The sequence below is a fragment of the Orycteropus afer genome, unplaced genomic scaffold, assembly GCF_000298275.1.
Source record: "Orycteropus afer afer isolate SDZICR_OR568_19922 unplaced genomic scaffold, OryAfe1.0 scaffold00255, whole genome shotgun sequence".
NCBI lineage: Eukaryota > Metazoa > Chordata > Mammalia > Tubulidentata > Orycteropodidae > Orycteropus > Orycteropus afer.
The window spans coordinates 1102003-1117009 of NW_006921842.1; the positions used below are offsets into that span (position 1 = coordinate 1102003).

Sequence of the window (15007 nt, forward strand, 5' to 3'; positions counted from 1 at the left end):
CAGCGGTAGTCAGGTACCATCTAGTTCCTCTGTTCTCAGGGTCATAAGGCTGGGGTTGTCATGTCCCATTAGTCAAGATTATGAAATGTTAAGGCTGAATTGTATGTAGGTGCAGAAATCTTCTGGAACCATGTTGTGGCATACATTGAAAAGGAAAACAGTGATCTAGGTCACGTTCCCTACCACCCTACTGAAACTACTCTTATTAAGATTACCAGTAAATTTCACAGTGCCATGTTCAATATAAGAAGCTCTGGTAGCACAGTGCCTAAAGCATCTGACTGCTAACCAGAATGCTGATGGTTCAAACCCACCAGCCACTCTGCAGAAGCAAGACTGGGCAATCTACTTCCGTAAACATTTACTGCCTCAGAAAACCAATGGAGGTCATTATGAGTCAGAACTGACTTGACCACAGTGGTGTTTCTTTTTTTTTTTTTTTTAAATGTCCAATACAGGCAATTCTTCTTTCTCATTTTATATAGAGAATCTACCTGTCAGTAGCATTTGCCATAATTCACTACTTTCTCATTCTTGAACCACTTGGTATCTAGGACCCTATTCTCTTTTGATTTTATTCCTCCTTCCTGGCTACTGAGTGTGATATACTCAAAGTTGGTATTAATGCAAAAAGTTAATGCACTTGGTTGCCAACCAAAAGATAGATGGTTCAAGTCCACCCAGAGGCACCTTTAAGAAAGGCCCGGTGATCTACTTCTGAAAAACAGCCATCGAAACTCTATAGAACACACACATGGAATCACCATGAGTTAGAATGGAATCAACAGCAACTTTTTTTTCCTGCTCATCGTTCTGCTGGCTCCGTCTCCTTTTCCTGACCATTAAATGTTGGACCCCTCAAGCTTAAACTCTGCTAACTTACTTCCCAGGAAATCTTATCCAGTTTCAATATTTAAAATATTTTTATGCAGTCCCAAATATCCAATCTTCTCTGAATTCCAGACTGACTATTTGACATCTATACTTAAATGTCTAGGAACCCTGGTGGCATAAACAGTAAAAGCACTCAGCTGCTAACCAAAAGGTTAGCTGTTCAAATCCACCCAGCTACTCCATGGGAGAAAGACCTCAATCTGCTACCATAATAGTACAGTCACAGAAACCCTTTGGAGCAGTTCTGCTCCGTCACATGGGGTCACTATGAGTCAAAATGGACTTGACAGCCTCAACAACAACGTATTTAAATATCTAGTAAATTTTCCAATTTTCCAATTTAACTTGTCTAAAACCAAGTGCCCGAAGGAGCTCTGGTGGTACAGTGGTTAAGGCATTTGATTGCTAACTAAAAGGTCGGTGGTTTGAACCCATCAGCCACTCTGAGGGAGAGAGATGAAGCAATCTGCTTTCATAAAGATTTATAGCCTTGGAAACCCTATGGGAGTCACTATGAGTTGGAAAAACTCGATGGCAGTGAGTTTGGTTTTGGGTTTGGAAAACCAAGTGCCCTATCAGTGAGACAGGCAGAGAACCAGGCTAGCCAGGTCAAGTAAGCCTCTGATTCAACATCCTTGAAATTTAAGCCTAGTGCAGACCACCATATAATTCTGGCTGCTGGTGTCAGAAAACTGATTAGCTGGCAAGCCAGGGGCTCGGATGAGATAAAGAGGCCACCAATTAAAGGCCCTAAACTTGACTAATTATAAAATGCTGATAGACCTCCATATTGTTTTTTTCAAGCCTCTCATTAGGCACCCACCAAATACAAAGCACACGCAGTTAAACATCAACATGATTGACAAAGTGACCTTCCACCAGAGTAGAGGCAAAAGAGAACAAGGCTCACTGGGGCTCGAACTGAGATCCAGAGACATCACACACATGTAATTTGAACCTTAGAACCCCACCCTTTTCATGAATAAAAATGATGCCTCTTTCCTGCCAAAGGAAATAAATCATATTATAAATATAAATAAATCATATTATAAATTTATAAATCATAGGAATTCCTTTGTTCAGAGAGAGAGAGGCTAGCAAAAGTCCCTCCCCTTTTCTCTTTTTTTTAAGTTGTGTGGACATTTTGCCTCTCCTGCTCAATTCTTTGTCAACAGAAGTCAAGGATCCCTGCTCAGGGTCTCGGGCACCTAGTAACATCATAGCTTTGTCATAATCTTTGATGTGGTAAAAAACATGGGAAACTGTTCACTACAGTTTTACAGGTAAACCTCCCAACTTACTTCTGGGTACTGGTGTCCTTGTTAGGAATTGTAAATTTGAAAAAAGGCTTTGTTTCTGTAGGAAGAAGCTGTGGGGTTGGGAAAGGGAGAGATGCCAGCCAAACCTAGAAGTAGAACCTTCAATGTGGTGAAAAAATATGAAATTGTTCACTACTGATTAGTAAGTAAACCCAAGCTTACTTTGCTTATTGAGTAATCCACCCCTGGGCACCCAGGTATTTAGGCCAAGAATTTGGAGTCAACTCCTAAACCTTTCTCTTAAATTCTATTTGCAAATCTCATTAACTCCACCTTCAATAAATAACCTCAAGACCATCTCCTTTTCCCCTTCTCCACCACCTCCACCTTAGCCCAAGGCACCATCACAAACTTTCCTTCCACCCTTGACTCTCTATGGAAGCTCTGGTGGCGTAGTGCCTAAGGCATTTGACTGCTAACCAGAAGGCAGGTGGTTCAAATCCACTAGCCACTTCTCAGAAGGAAGATTGGGCAATCTACTTCCATAGAGATGCTGCCTCAGAAACCCAAGGAGGGGTTGCTAGGGGTCGGATCCAACTCGATGGCAGTGAGTTTGGAGTTTTGGTTGACTCTCTACAACCTTTTCCCCATTCAGAGTGATCCATTTAAATTTTTATCATTGTGGTAGTTAAATTTGTATGTCACCTTGGCTGGCCTGGTTGAGTAGCTGGGCAGCTAGTGGTAGTTATTCCCCATGACTGGCAATCAACTCTGTGGTAGGAGCAGCTGAGAAGCTGCCTTTGGGATGTGGTCTGCTTCCTGTACATAAGGAGAAGCCTTGGGGATAGTCTCTAGCTTATGGGACGTTTGCACCCTGCATGTAGCTGTGTGGATGTTCAGCAGCTGCCATGCTCTGCCAACCTTCGGACTTTCAATGTACTTGAATTAATGGCCTGCCATGTGGTTTGGTAACATCAGGACTGTGCCTTTTTACTTGTTAACCTTGCTTGGGCTTGTCAGTCTCAGCAGCTAGCAGCTGAGTGAAGAAAAGCCTCTAGCTCCAGTGGGCCAGGAGCAGGAGGCAGAGCCGGACCCCAAGGTTGAGGGGCTTACACCCAGTCCCTAGAGCCTGGCACTTTGAACTTGGACTTAAAGCTTCCAAACTGTAAGAGAATAAACTCCTGTTTAAGCCATCCCATTTGTGGTATATTCTTGTTAGAGCAATACTAGGTAACCGAAACAATCAGTTCACTACTTCTCCCTGAAAAGTCCCTCATGGCTCCTACCCTTCTCAGATTAAAATGCAAATATTTGCCATTGAAACCGAGTGCTATTTCTCCCACCCTGGCACCTGGATGGGAATAGATAGGTAGACTGGATTAACCCCAACTATTTTCCCCACCCTGGTTAAGACACATAATTAGATAAAACCCCTGCAGGGGAACAAATAGACTGGATTACCCCCAACTATTTTCCCGGCCCTGGGCAGATGAGTATTCAGTTCCTTAAAGAACTGAATGGAAAACATTCCTTCCTGCAGATGATAGACTTGCTAAAAGTATTTTAGAAATAACTTGTAGATTAACTCTGGCCACAGACAATAGAAATGTTTTAGAAACAAGTTGTAAATGAACTCTGGCTGAGGACATAAGGGAACAAAAGTTAATTGCTGACCCTCTCCCCTCTGCTCTAGCCCCTATCAGCTGATAACAAGAAGTTAGTGACTCATCCTCACCCATTTCACATTGACGCCTCAAATTCCTGAAACCTACAAAAACTGTGCTTCTATGGCATTTCGGGGAGTTAAGATCTGGGTACAGACTATCTCTAACTCCTTGCACTGCTGCTTTGCAATAAATAATTTTCTCTCCTCTCAATCTCGGTGTGTAAATTATTTTGGCCTGACTGCGCAGGAAGATGGGGCAATCTACTTCCGTAGTGATACTGCCTCGGAAACCCAAGGAGGGGTCACTATGAGTCGGGTCCGACTCGACGGCACCCAACAACAATAACAACAGCGCACTGGGCAGGGACCTGCGTTTGGTCCAGTAACACATCAAGCACAAAGCCACATATCTGGCCACCTCACAGAGAGAACTCTAAGGTTGATCTTAGAGCTGTCTCACTGTCTACTATATATTTTTTTTTTTTTTCAAAGAAATGTTTTCAAGGGCATGCAATGTTTTGAGGACAATGAATAAGGAAGACCGAAGAAGAGTTGATGCTGTTGAGTTGTGGTATTGGAGAAGAATGCTAAGAATACCATGGACTGCTAAAAGGACTAACAGACCTGCCCTGGAAGAACTGCAGCCAGAATTCTCCTTGGAAGAGAGAATTGCCAGACTTTGTCTCACCTACTTTGGTCATGTTGTCAGAAGGGACCATTCTCTGTGGAGAAGGATATCAGGCTTGGTAAAGTGAAAGGTCAGCAAAAAAGGGGAAGGCCCTCAATGAGATAGATTGCCATAGTGGCTTCAACGATGGGTTCAGGTATATCAAGGATTGCTGGCACAGGACTGGGAAGTGTTTTGTTGTGTTGTGCATAGGGTCACTATGAGACTATGAGTTGGAGACAACTCGACAGCACCTAACAACAACAGCAACGTTTTTGAAAGATTCTTTTTATCATTAAAGGCCTTAGAAAAATGAATAATCTACCTGCCATGTTGTCTGTACCCAGTGTTCCTTCCAGATTTCAAACTCCCTGGAAGCAGTACTTGAAGTCCCTTGCTCTCAATGCCCAAATCAAATATTCCCTCTTCTGTGAAATCTTATGTCTACTTCCCTCCCACTCTGTGCCCAACCCCATACTCTGCAGAATAATAGTCTCCTGTGTTAGAGATATGCCACGCCATCTTGCGTGGCTCTTCCGGGTTCTTCTTCATTCCCTGCTGCCCCACCCAAGGTCATAAGTCAGTTAAAGGATATTGAAACTGAGCGTCCTGCAAGGCGCAAATTTTAAAAGGCAACATAGCTTCTGATAGGTTAAGACCCCTTCCCCCAGCTCTGATGTACAACCTCCTAACCCCAGGTCTATATAAGACCACCCTCTCCCCTGCTCTTTCTCCCTTCCTCTCTTTCTCTTCTTCTCTCCTTCCTCTTCTCCTCTTCTTTCTCTTCTTCCTCCTCTTTTTCTTCTGTACTTCCTCAGTGCAGGCGCCCTTTCGCCTCTTTAATAAAATCTCCTGTTGGGTACCCTGGTGTGTGGCGTGGTCGTTGACGGAGCTCTAACATCCTGTGTTTCCTTAGCTAGAGGTTCACAAACAGTGCCTAAATAAAAATCTGTGAAACTCCTGTCTGCCTTACACATGTCTGCCTTGCATTACTGCTATGGAAGCACAAAAAATCTATTAACTCTTTTAAAAAATATGTGTACAGACCATATTTAATCAATTGTGAGATGCACTTTTTTGAAATATTTTAATGACTGAAACTGGGATACAGTTGATATAATTATAAAGCATAGTTTACCAGCGTTTTATATTTCCTTGGAAGGAAGGTTGGGCAATTCTACTTCCGTAGTGATACTGCCTCGGAAACCCAAGGAGGGGTCGCTATGAGACGGGCCGACTGGCTATGAGACGGGCCGACTGGACGTAAATAACAACATAACAGTGGTACATAAGAAAGGAGCTCTGGTGGCATAGTGCCTAAGGCATTTGACTGCTAACCAGAAGGCTGGTGGTTCAAACTCACCAGCCAGTCCTCCAAAGGAAGATTGGGCAATCTACCTCAGAAACCCAAGGAGGGGTCGCTACGAATCAGATTTGACTCCATTGCAGTGAGTTCGGTTTTTGGTGGTACATAAAATAATACGTGTCTTAAAAAAAAAAAAAAAAAAAAAAAAAACTTGGCAGAAGACATGAATAGACACTGTACCAAAGAGGACATTCAGTCAGCTAACGAAAAAATGTGGTGAGTTGATTCAGACTCATGGTGACCCTTTAGGGCAGACAACTGCCCCAAAAGGGTTTTTAAGGCTGTAAATCTTTACGGAAGCCTTATCTTTGAAGCCTTATCTTTCTCCTTTCTCCCTGCTATCTTTGAAGCCTTATCTTTCTCCTTTCTCCCTGCGACTCATGGGTGGAAACTTGGACCTTTCCATTAGCAGCTGAGTGCTTTAGCCCCACTGAGCACTGGAGCTCTTCTTACATAAAATAACAATACCTTGAAATTGATATTATCTTAGATTTGATTAAATACGAAGTATAAATCCTGTGTATGTTCCACATTCTTCACTATCAAAAGTTTAAATGGCATCATTTTACATAAGTTAACTATTTTTCTAACTTTAACTTAAATGTAAATTAAATGAGACGGAGAATGGTAGTAACTCCCTCATTTCCAAATTGCAAATGTCCTCATGTGTAGGAAAATACTCCAGAAACTGCAAAGCGTTATACACAAGATTGATATTTTTTTGTGGGTTTGTTGTTGTTCTTTCTACATTTAGCAATTATATGGAGTCTCCATAAGTGGTACTCAACAGCAACTGGAAAAGTTAATAGAAATAACTGATACTTTACACTGCCGGCCAGACCACTCCTAGATCTCAAGAATCTGGGTTTGACAGCTGGCCTTGCTCGGTAAGTACGTCTCACCTTCACGTTTTACAAGTCCAGGTACTGGTTCAGGACAGAAATTCCTATTCCCCAAAGAACCAAAGAGACGCGCTCCCGGATACCTTATGGGCATGCGCAGGAAAGAGCACGCAGGAGGCGTTCTCTGCGCATGTCGGGTACGCAGCGACCGCGGCTTGGGCGCCCGCGGGACGTCGCGTGTTCTGGCCCAGACGGTACTGTCGGGCATGAAGGCTTGGGGTCTTTCTGATACCTCCTTGCTCCTGCGCCATGGAATGTCTGCGGACCTTGACCCGGCTCCTTCCTCGCGCGGTGGGGCTGCCGCTCCGGACTCTGTGTGTTCGTACCTTAGGCCCGACCTCTGTGACAGTCACCTGCGGCTGCGCAGCCAAACACCTCGGAAGAAGCCGGGCTGCGTCGCTTTGCGGATCCCGCCGGCTCGGCTTGACAGGTACTGCGCCTCTTCACCCCGCAACCTTGGGAGGCTGATTGGGAGTAAGTCCAGGTACCCGCACCAAACGTCTGGTCCGGCTCCCTATCTCGCCCCTTTCGCCTCTTTCTGCAAATCTGGTGACGCTGTTACAAATAGTACAGATCTGTTTTGTGGTGTTTGGTTTACAGAACGCGTTCGCACCACGCGTTGTTTTATCACTCCGTTTCGGTGCTCTTGTGAGACGTATTTGATTTCATCCTACTCATCAGGATAGTTCTGAGGCCAAGATTGTGTTTACCAACCTGGTTGGTTACCCACCTTGTGAAATTAATATTTTCACAAATATTAATTTCTCTTTCCCTCTTTTACCTGTTCCTGTAGACACATTTTTACAGTTGTCCAGTTGGGCAGGAATAGTGAAGGGGAGGGTGGGAACACCCCTACAAGTGAGACAAAAGAACCTAGGGCTTTGATGGTTGCTCCTGGGAAAGATCTATTTTTCAAATTATGTATAATCAAATAACCAGAGGGATCCGAGTGCAAAAACATTGAGGAACCTTAATAATATTCTTTATTTTTTTAACCTAATGATGGAGCATGGATATGTTAACATCTTCACAAATGTGAGAATGTGGAACCAAATATTGCTCAGAAACAAAATGTATATATGCCTTTTTCAAAAATACGGGCATACCTCTAGTACGTTATCTCAATTGTGCTCTTAAATATCTTCCCAAAGACCAGGTTTGCTGGTCCAATAGAGCCTGATGGAACCACTGAGACTATGGCCCCTAGCTGCCCTTCAGGTCTGGAATTGAACCCCACACCTGTGGTTTCCAGCCAAACAAAGTACAGGCATGTGAGTTAAACATTTACCTCAAGTAGACACACACCCTGGAGAGAACAATCATGGGAGAAGGAAGGGCTGCTTATGCACAGGGAGACAGCTCAGGGCGCAGGAGAGTATGGAGGGATGGACACTGGGAAGAGGTAACTATGGGGAGGAAGTGGGAAGGGAGCTGTTGCATTGTGGTCAACTGTGGTCAATGACATGGGACAAAGTATATGTGAACTGCTGTATGGAAAGCGAATCTGCTCTGTAAATCTTCACCCTATTCACAAGAAAAAAAAAAAAACTTCCCAAAGTAACTTAACCTCTCCACACTTAAGAGAATCTTTTTTCCTTTTTTCTAAACATTTATGTATTTTTTGAATTTTTTATTGTAATTTGAGTGAAAGTTTACAGAGCTAATTGGTTTTCTGTTTGACAGTTCGTACACATTTTCTTTCATGACATTGATTGCAATCTCCACAATGTATCATCACTTTTCCTATTTCCTCCTGTGTTTCCCATTTCCGTTTGTCCTCCTTTCTTATTCCTTCCTCCTTTCTGAGCTTTATCCCTAGGCAAAAGCTTCTCTTTTGGTCTCAAATGGCTGATTGGTCTAAGGAGTTAAGGAGTGTTATTGATTGGCTGAAAGTTGAGCCACTGGGGTGAGTTCAGTTCCAACCCTGAAGTGTGACTAAGGGGTACAGTTTCAGGGTTCCACCAGTCTCTATCAGGCCAGTAAAACCAAACAAAAAAATGCACTGCCATGGAGTCTAATCCAACTCATAGCGAGCCCTCCTTGGGTTTCCTAGGCCGTACCATTACGGAAGTAGATTGCCCAACCTTCCTTCCGAGGAGTGGCTGGTGGGTTTGAACCACCAGCCTCCTGGTTAGCAGTCAAATGCCTTAGGCACAGCGCCACCAGAGCTCCCATCAGGCCAGTAAGCCTGACCTTTTTTGTGATTTTGAATTTTGTTTCACATTTTTCTCCCACTCTAGTGCCTAAGGCATTTGACTCTAATCAGAAAGCTGGTGGTTCAAACTCACCAGCTGCTCCTCATAAGGAAGATGTTGTTGTTTTGTGCTGTCAAGTCAGACCCGACTCATAGCGACCCCTCCTTGGGTTTCCAAGGCAGTATCATTACAGAAGTAGATTGCCTCATCTTCCTTCCAAGGAGTGGTTGGTGGATTTGAACCACCAGCCTTCTGGTTAGCAGTCAAGTGCCTTAGGCACTATGCTACCAGAGCTTCTTAGAAGGAAGATGGGGCAATCTAATTCAGTAGAGATACTGCCTTGGAAACCCAAGGAGGGGTCACTGTGAGTCGGAATCGACTTGACAGCAGTGAGTTTTCTCATTTGTTCTATCCAGGAATTTCTATTGTGATCTCTTTCAGGGCGGTCCATAGTGGTAGCCATGGGCACCATCTTATACTTCTGGTCTCGGGTCAGGGTGGAGGAGGCTGAGGTTCATGTGGACCATTAGTCTTTGGACTGTTTCCACGTGTCTTTGATTTTCTTCACTCTTTGCTTTGGACAGAGAGAGACCAATAGTTGCACACTAGTCTCTTGCTACTCACCACAGTAGGATGTAGAACATTGTCTTTGTAAACTATGTTACACCAATTGTATTAGCTCTCCCCTAAGACTGTGGTCCTAAGCCTCCAAGCTCAGATTTTTGACCTCAAAATATTTGGCTATAGCTAAGAAGTTTTTATAACTTTGCCCTCTGATTGCTCTACTGTATACGTGGATATATTTACAGCACATACAAAAAATAGGTAGAAATATTCTTTGTCAAACCTGTGGTTATGGGGATAGTCCCGTTCACCTACCATATCTGTTCAGCTTGCCTGTCTGCCTATGTATCCTCTCGTAGAGTTTTGTTTGTTACTACTGATATTGCATGGTTATGTATGTAATAGTATTTCCCTTTTTGTCTGTTACTTTTGGGCACCTCTCAGTGTCTTCCTTTGCTTTAGTGATACTTTGCTGATCATTCCTTTATTGCATATTGCCTTTCCCTTCACCCAAATTAATATATATCTCTTACCTAGTGATTTTCCCTCCCCTTCCATCCCTGGTAACCATCAAAGAAATGTTTCTTCCTGTATGTAAACCTTTCCTCGAGCTCTGGTGGCGTAGTGCCTAAGGCATTTGACTGCTGAAGGCTAGTGTTCAAACCTATGAGCCACTTCTGAAGGAAGATTGGGCAATCTACTTCCATAGTGATACTGCCTCAGAAACCCAAGGAGGGGTCACTAAACTTTTCATAATAGTGGACTCAGGGTATTTGTCCTTTTGTGATTTACTTAATTTCACTCAGCATAGTGTCTTCCAGTTTCACTCATGTTGGGAAGCATGTAGTGGATTCTTTGTTATTCTTTAACTTTATATGGTATTCCATTGTATGGGTGTACCATAGTTTGTTTATCCATTCATCTGTGTATGGGCACTTATGTTTTTTCTGCCTCTTTGCTTTTGTGAATAATGCTGCAATAAACATGGGTGTGCATTTATCTATTAGTATCTGGCTCTTTTCCTCTACTATAAATACCTAGTAGTGGGATGGCTGGAGCAAATGATATTTCTCGCTCCACCTTTTTACGGAACAGCCATACCGTTTCCCACAGTGGTTGTACCTTTTTGCAGTCCCAGCAGCTATGTATGAGAGTTCCAAACTTCTCCACACCCTTACTAGCATGTGTTGTTTTCTGAGTTATTGAACTTTGCTATTATTGCTGAGGTGAGTGGAGAATCTTTCCAAGTTAGGTTACATCCCATATTTGCTCCTTTGAGTATGCCTGGGAGCCCAGGTATAGTCCATCTACTGGGGCTTTCTTTTAGGACAGCATCAATATTGAAAATCTCAATCCAGTGATACTTTAACAAACATGTGACCTATTAGCATATGCTGATGTAATACCCTACTTTTCACCTTTATTCAGCTGGCCTTTTGTTGATGTTATATGCCATCAAGTTGGCCTGACTCATAGCGACCCCTCCTTGGGTTTGCAAGGCAGTAGCACTACGGAAGTAGATTGTCCAACCTTCCTTCCGAGGAGTGGCTAGTGGGTTTGAACCACCAGCCTTCTGGTTAGCAGTCAAGTGCCTTAGGCACTATGCAACCAGAGCTCCCAACTGGCCTTTAAGGGGAGGGGGGGGGGGAGAAAAACCACCTCACTACCATCAAGTTGATTCTGACTCAACAACCTCTCCTTGGATTTCTGAGGCAGTATCTCTAAGGAAGTAGATTGCCCAGTCTTCCTTCTGAGGAGTGGCTAGTGGATTTGAACCACCTGCCTTCTGGTTAGCAGTCAGATGCCTTCGGCACTACACCACCACTTCAGATATTAACAAATTACATGAATCATTAAATGTATATAATTGGAATGAAAATATCAGAAATGAGACTATATTTACAATTTTCTGAAGTCAGCATGATTATATTAGAATCGTAAAATAATTGGTGATAGTTTTACACCTCCTCATTTCTCTTTATGCAGTATTTTGAACAGCATCCTTAGTTATTAAATATACTTGACTATACTTCAGAGCCCACTTCAACTAAATCTAATCACACATTTTAAATAGACTTATTTTCAAATAAAGATTTGTCTTCATTCCAGTTCAATGAGGTATCATAAGCATTTGGTATAAAATGTATAAAAATAAAATCTGTAGGCATCATAATTTATCAATCAATCAAATAATTCTATATTGGAATACTAAAAGATCATGTGGTATTTGGGACAAATCTCATAACATGATGGTGTATGTTTGTTCATCCAACTCTGAGATTATAATCACTTACAAATAATGAAATTAACTGGTGTTTCTTTTTCCTTTAGAAATTCAAACATGGTAAAAATAATCTAAAGGCCTCCACATACTGTGAGTGTTATGCCTTAGCTATATGTGAAAAACCAATTGTGTGACCACAGGGAATTCTCTAATTTATTCTTCAGGTGAAGTACACCGGTTTAGAACATCTGATGTTGCTCAAGCCACTTTAGCCAGCGTAGCCCCAGTGTTTACTGTGGTGAGTATGTATGGTACGTTTGGTAAGTTATGTTGTTGTTGTTATGTGCCGTCGAGTCAGCCCCAACTCATAGTGACCCCTCCTTGGGTTTCCGAGGCAGTATCACTACGGAAGTAGGATTGCCCAACCTTCCTTCCGAGGAGTGGCTGGTGGGTTTGAACCGCCAGCCGTCTGGTTAGCAGGCAAGTGTCTTAGCCACTATGCTACCAGAGTTATAGGAAGTACTTAATCAGTTAACTGAGTTAGACTGTTGGCTAACATACTCCTTGTTTTGTGTTTTATAAGAATGAATCATGCTTATAAGTCATGTTGTCTTTGTGTTGTGTGTAGCTAGTGTCTTCTCTCAGTCAGCTAACTTTGCTTAATAAAACCCATTGCCATAGAGTGCTTAACAGACCTCTTGAGACTTTGTTAACAGCTTTGGAGCTCTTTTAATACTAAAGTGGATCATTCAAATCACAGTAGTGCAGTTCATTCTTGAGCACTCAAGATTTCCCTGTGAATCTATTTAGAAGTCCTTGAAGGCTACTAGCGTTAGAGGAGCTTGAACCGGTGCTATCCAAGATAATATGAAGATGCGTCTTGGAGGCAGCACGGCATAGCATTTTAGAGTGCATGCTTTGGAGGGTCATGATCACTGCAACTTTCCTTGAATGGTTCAGAAAAATAAATAAAATAGGAAGTGTGACAACACACACATGTATAAATTTAGAGAGAAGATCATTAGGGCAAAATGTTAACAAAAGGTGTCTCTAGGTGGAAGTTACGTTGTATATTACAACTATTCTGTAGGATTTTAGTTTTTAAGAAAAACTTTGAATTTTTAAAAAAGCGTATTCTTTGAGCCAGATTTCCTAAATTGAAATCTCAGCTCTACCTCTTGTTCTAAATTGGGTGGACTTGGGTAAGTTAATATAATATATTTGTGCCTTAGTTTTCTCATCTATAAACTGGGGATAACAGAACCTAACTCAGAATTGTTGTTAGGGTTGAATTGGCTGATATATGTAAAACTTAGAATAGTGTCTGGCACATAATAATAATTCATTATATATTGTTGTTGTTGTTATGTGCCGTCGAGTCGGACCCAACTCATAGCGACATATGAGGAGTTATCATTATTATAATTTAGGTTTTTTAACATAAGAACTTTTCTTTATAAACTACACAGGGCAAAATAACCCACAGAATTACATGTAAAAGTTACCACAGTTAATTAATGTTGTTCTAAAAGAGTGAGCCAGTTAATTAAATGAGGATACAAAATCAGATGATACATATTGAAATAAGATGCTTTGCACATAAAATAATTATTTAGCAAAAGCACTTAAGAATCAGCTGATGCTATTAGAAATAAGAGAGTTTAGAAAGTGAGCTGATTACAAGGTAAACATTTTAGAAGATCAATTAGAAAATATCCTATTAAAGAAAAAATGTTACAGATGAATAGTGAGATGCAAAAACATTCAGCATATGTTGTTAAATTGGAAGTGAAGGAGAGTGTGCAAGAAATTGTATGTAACGTGAATTTGTGTTCTAGGAAAAAGTCTGGAAGGACATTCCATAAAACATGACCATGGTTTTCTCTAAGATTTGTAGTTTCAAGTGATTGAAATAATTTTATTTTAATTTTCTCCTTTTAAATTTTCTGGAGCATATTTGTGAAATAAATTTAGAGAGAAAAGCTAGTCCGTATTACACAAAATATAAAGCATCCTTTTATATAAATTTTCCTTTAATGCTGATGTTTTATGGTTCTTGTTCTCATATATTCATCTTCCTTTTACCTTTCTTCATGAGGAGTAAGCTAAAATATATATTGTGAGTTTTTATTGGCTGCATATGTTTCCATGGTAATAACCCAGGATCTATATTGTGCAACTATATCTCAAAGTGTCCTTCTTAAAATGCATATTTAATAGTAATTAATACAGGCCAGTATGTAGTGATTCATTAATTATTACTTGATAATTTCCAGTTTAATTGTAGGGAGGCATTACATAAATCTACTCCCTTTATATGAAATAGGTACATTTTCTGCATTGTATCCTCTCTTGAACCTATCAGAATAGGGCTCTTCCGTAAACCTATATAGAGTCTGCAATACGTACCACAGAGCAGAGACTTACTAGCCTCAACTAGACATTTAGATTCACAGGACAGGCACACTTGGTCCCAGCCTATTCAGAAGGATAGAGGACAGGAAGCACAGCAGAGCAGCATCAGGGCAACATCAGTCCAGGGGCTTCTCTACCAAAAAAACAAATTCACTGCTGTCAAGTTGGATCCGACTCATAGCAACCCTTCCTTGGGTTTCCAAGGCAGTATCTCTATGGAAGCAGATTGCCCAATCTTCCTTCCTAGGAGTTGCTGGTGGGTTTGAACCACCAGCCTTCTGGTTAGCAGTCAAGTGCCTTAGGCACGACGTTACCAGAGCTTCTTCTCCCCCACATAATGGCTGAGGTACAAGGAGACAAAATCCTGAGAGGTGGATTTGAGATTCCTCGAGGCCTCATAGTGCCAATGTCCCTTGTAACCATCTCAGATGTACAGCTTCCAGGATCCAGGAATGTGGGATCTTCCAATAGCCACCACTCTCAGGAAAGTCAGAGTTATATAATATGTGCATAATCTTCCCAGTCCAATACAGTCTACCACTCAGTCATCATTTTTACTATAAGCACTGTTGCCTAGTAACACAACTGATAACTTCTTTATCACATTTGTAGGGGAAACTGAGATAGAAAGTTAATCCAAGGTCAGATTTGTCCATAACAAAGGAAAGGGGGCTATTTAACCATTGATTCATCACTGGATTTAAGCTAAAGAAGGGCAGTTATGCTGCAACTGGAAAAAACAGGGAAAATTAACTCTAGCCGCAGTAACTGGGAAAGGAACGAGAAGCTAGTCAAGGAATATTTGAATCCTGGTTTAATAAGTCCCCTTGGTTCACTACTCTAATATCCTCTTTA

General features: G+C 41.7%; 1 protein-coding gene across 1 annotated transcript in view; it reads left to right on the forward strand.

Moving 5' to 3' along the window:
* The first annotated feature begins 7003 nt into the window (after nt 1-7003).
* MRS2 (magnesium transporter MRS2) overlaps nt 7004-15007 on the forward strand; it is a 27447-nt gene continuing 19443 nt past the window's right edge. Inside the window, exons 1-2 of the mRNA XM_007949809.2 lie at nt 7004-7184; nt 11962-12035. Of these exons, the coding sequence (XP_007948000.1) occupies nt 7004-7184; nt 11962-12035 (255 nt within the window). The remainder of the gene's footprint in view (nt 7185-11961; nt 12036-15007) is intronic.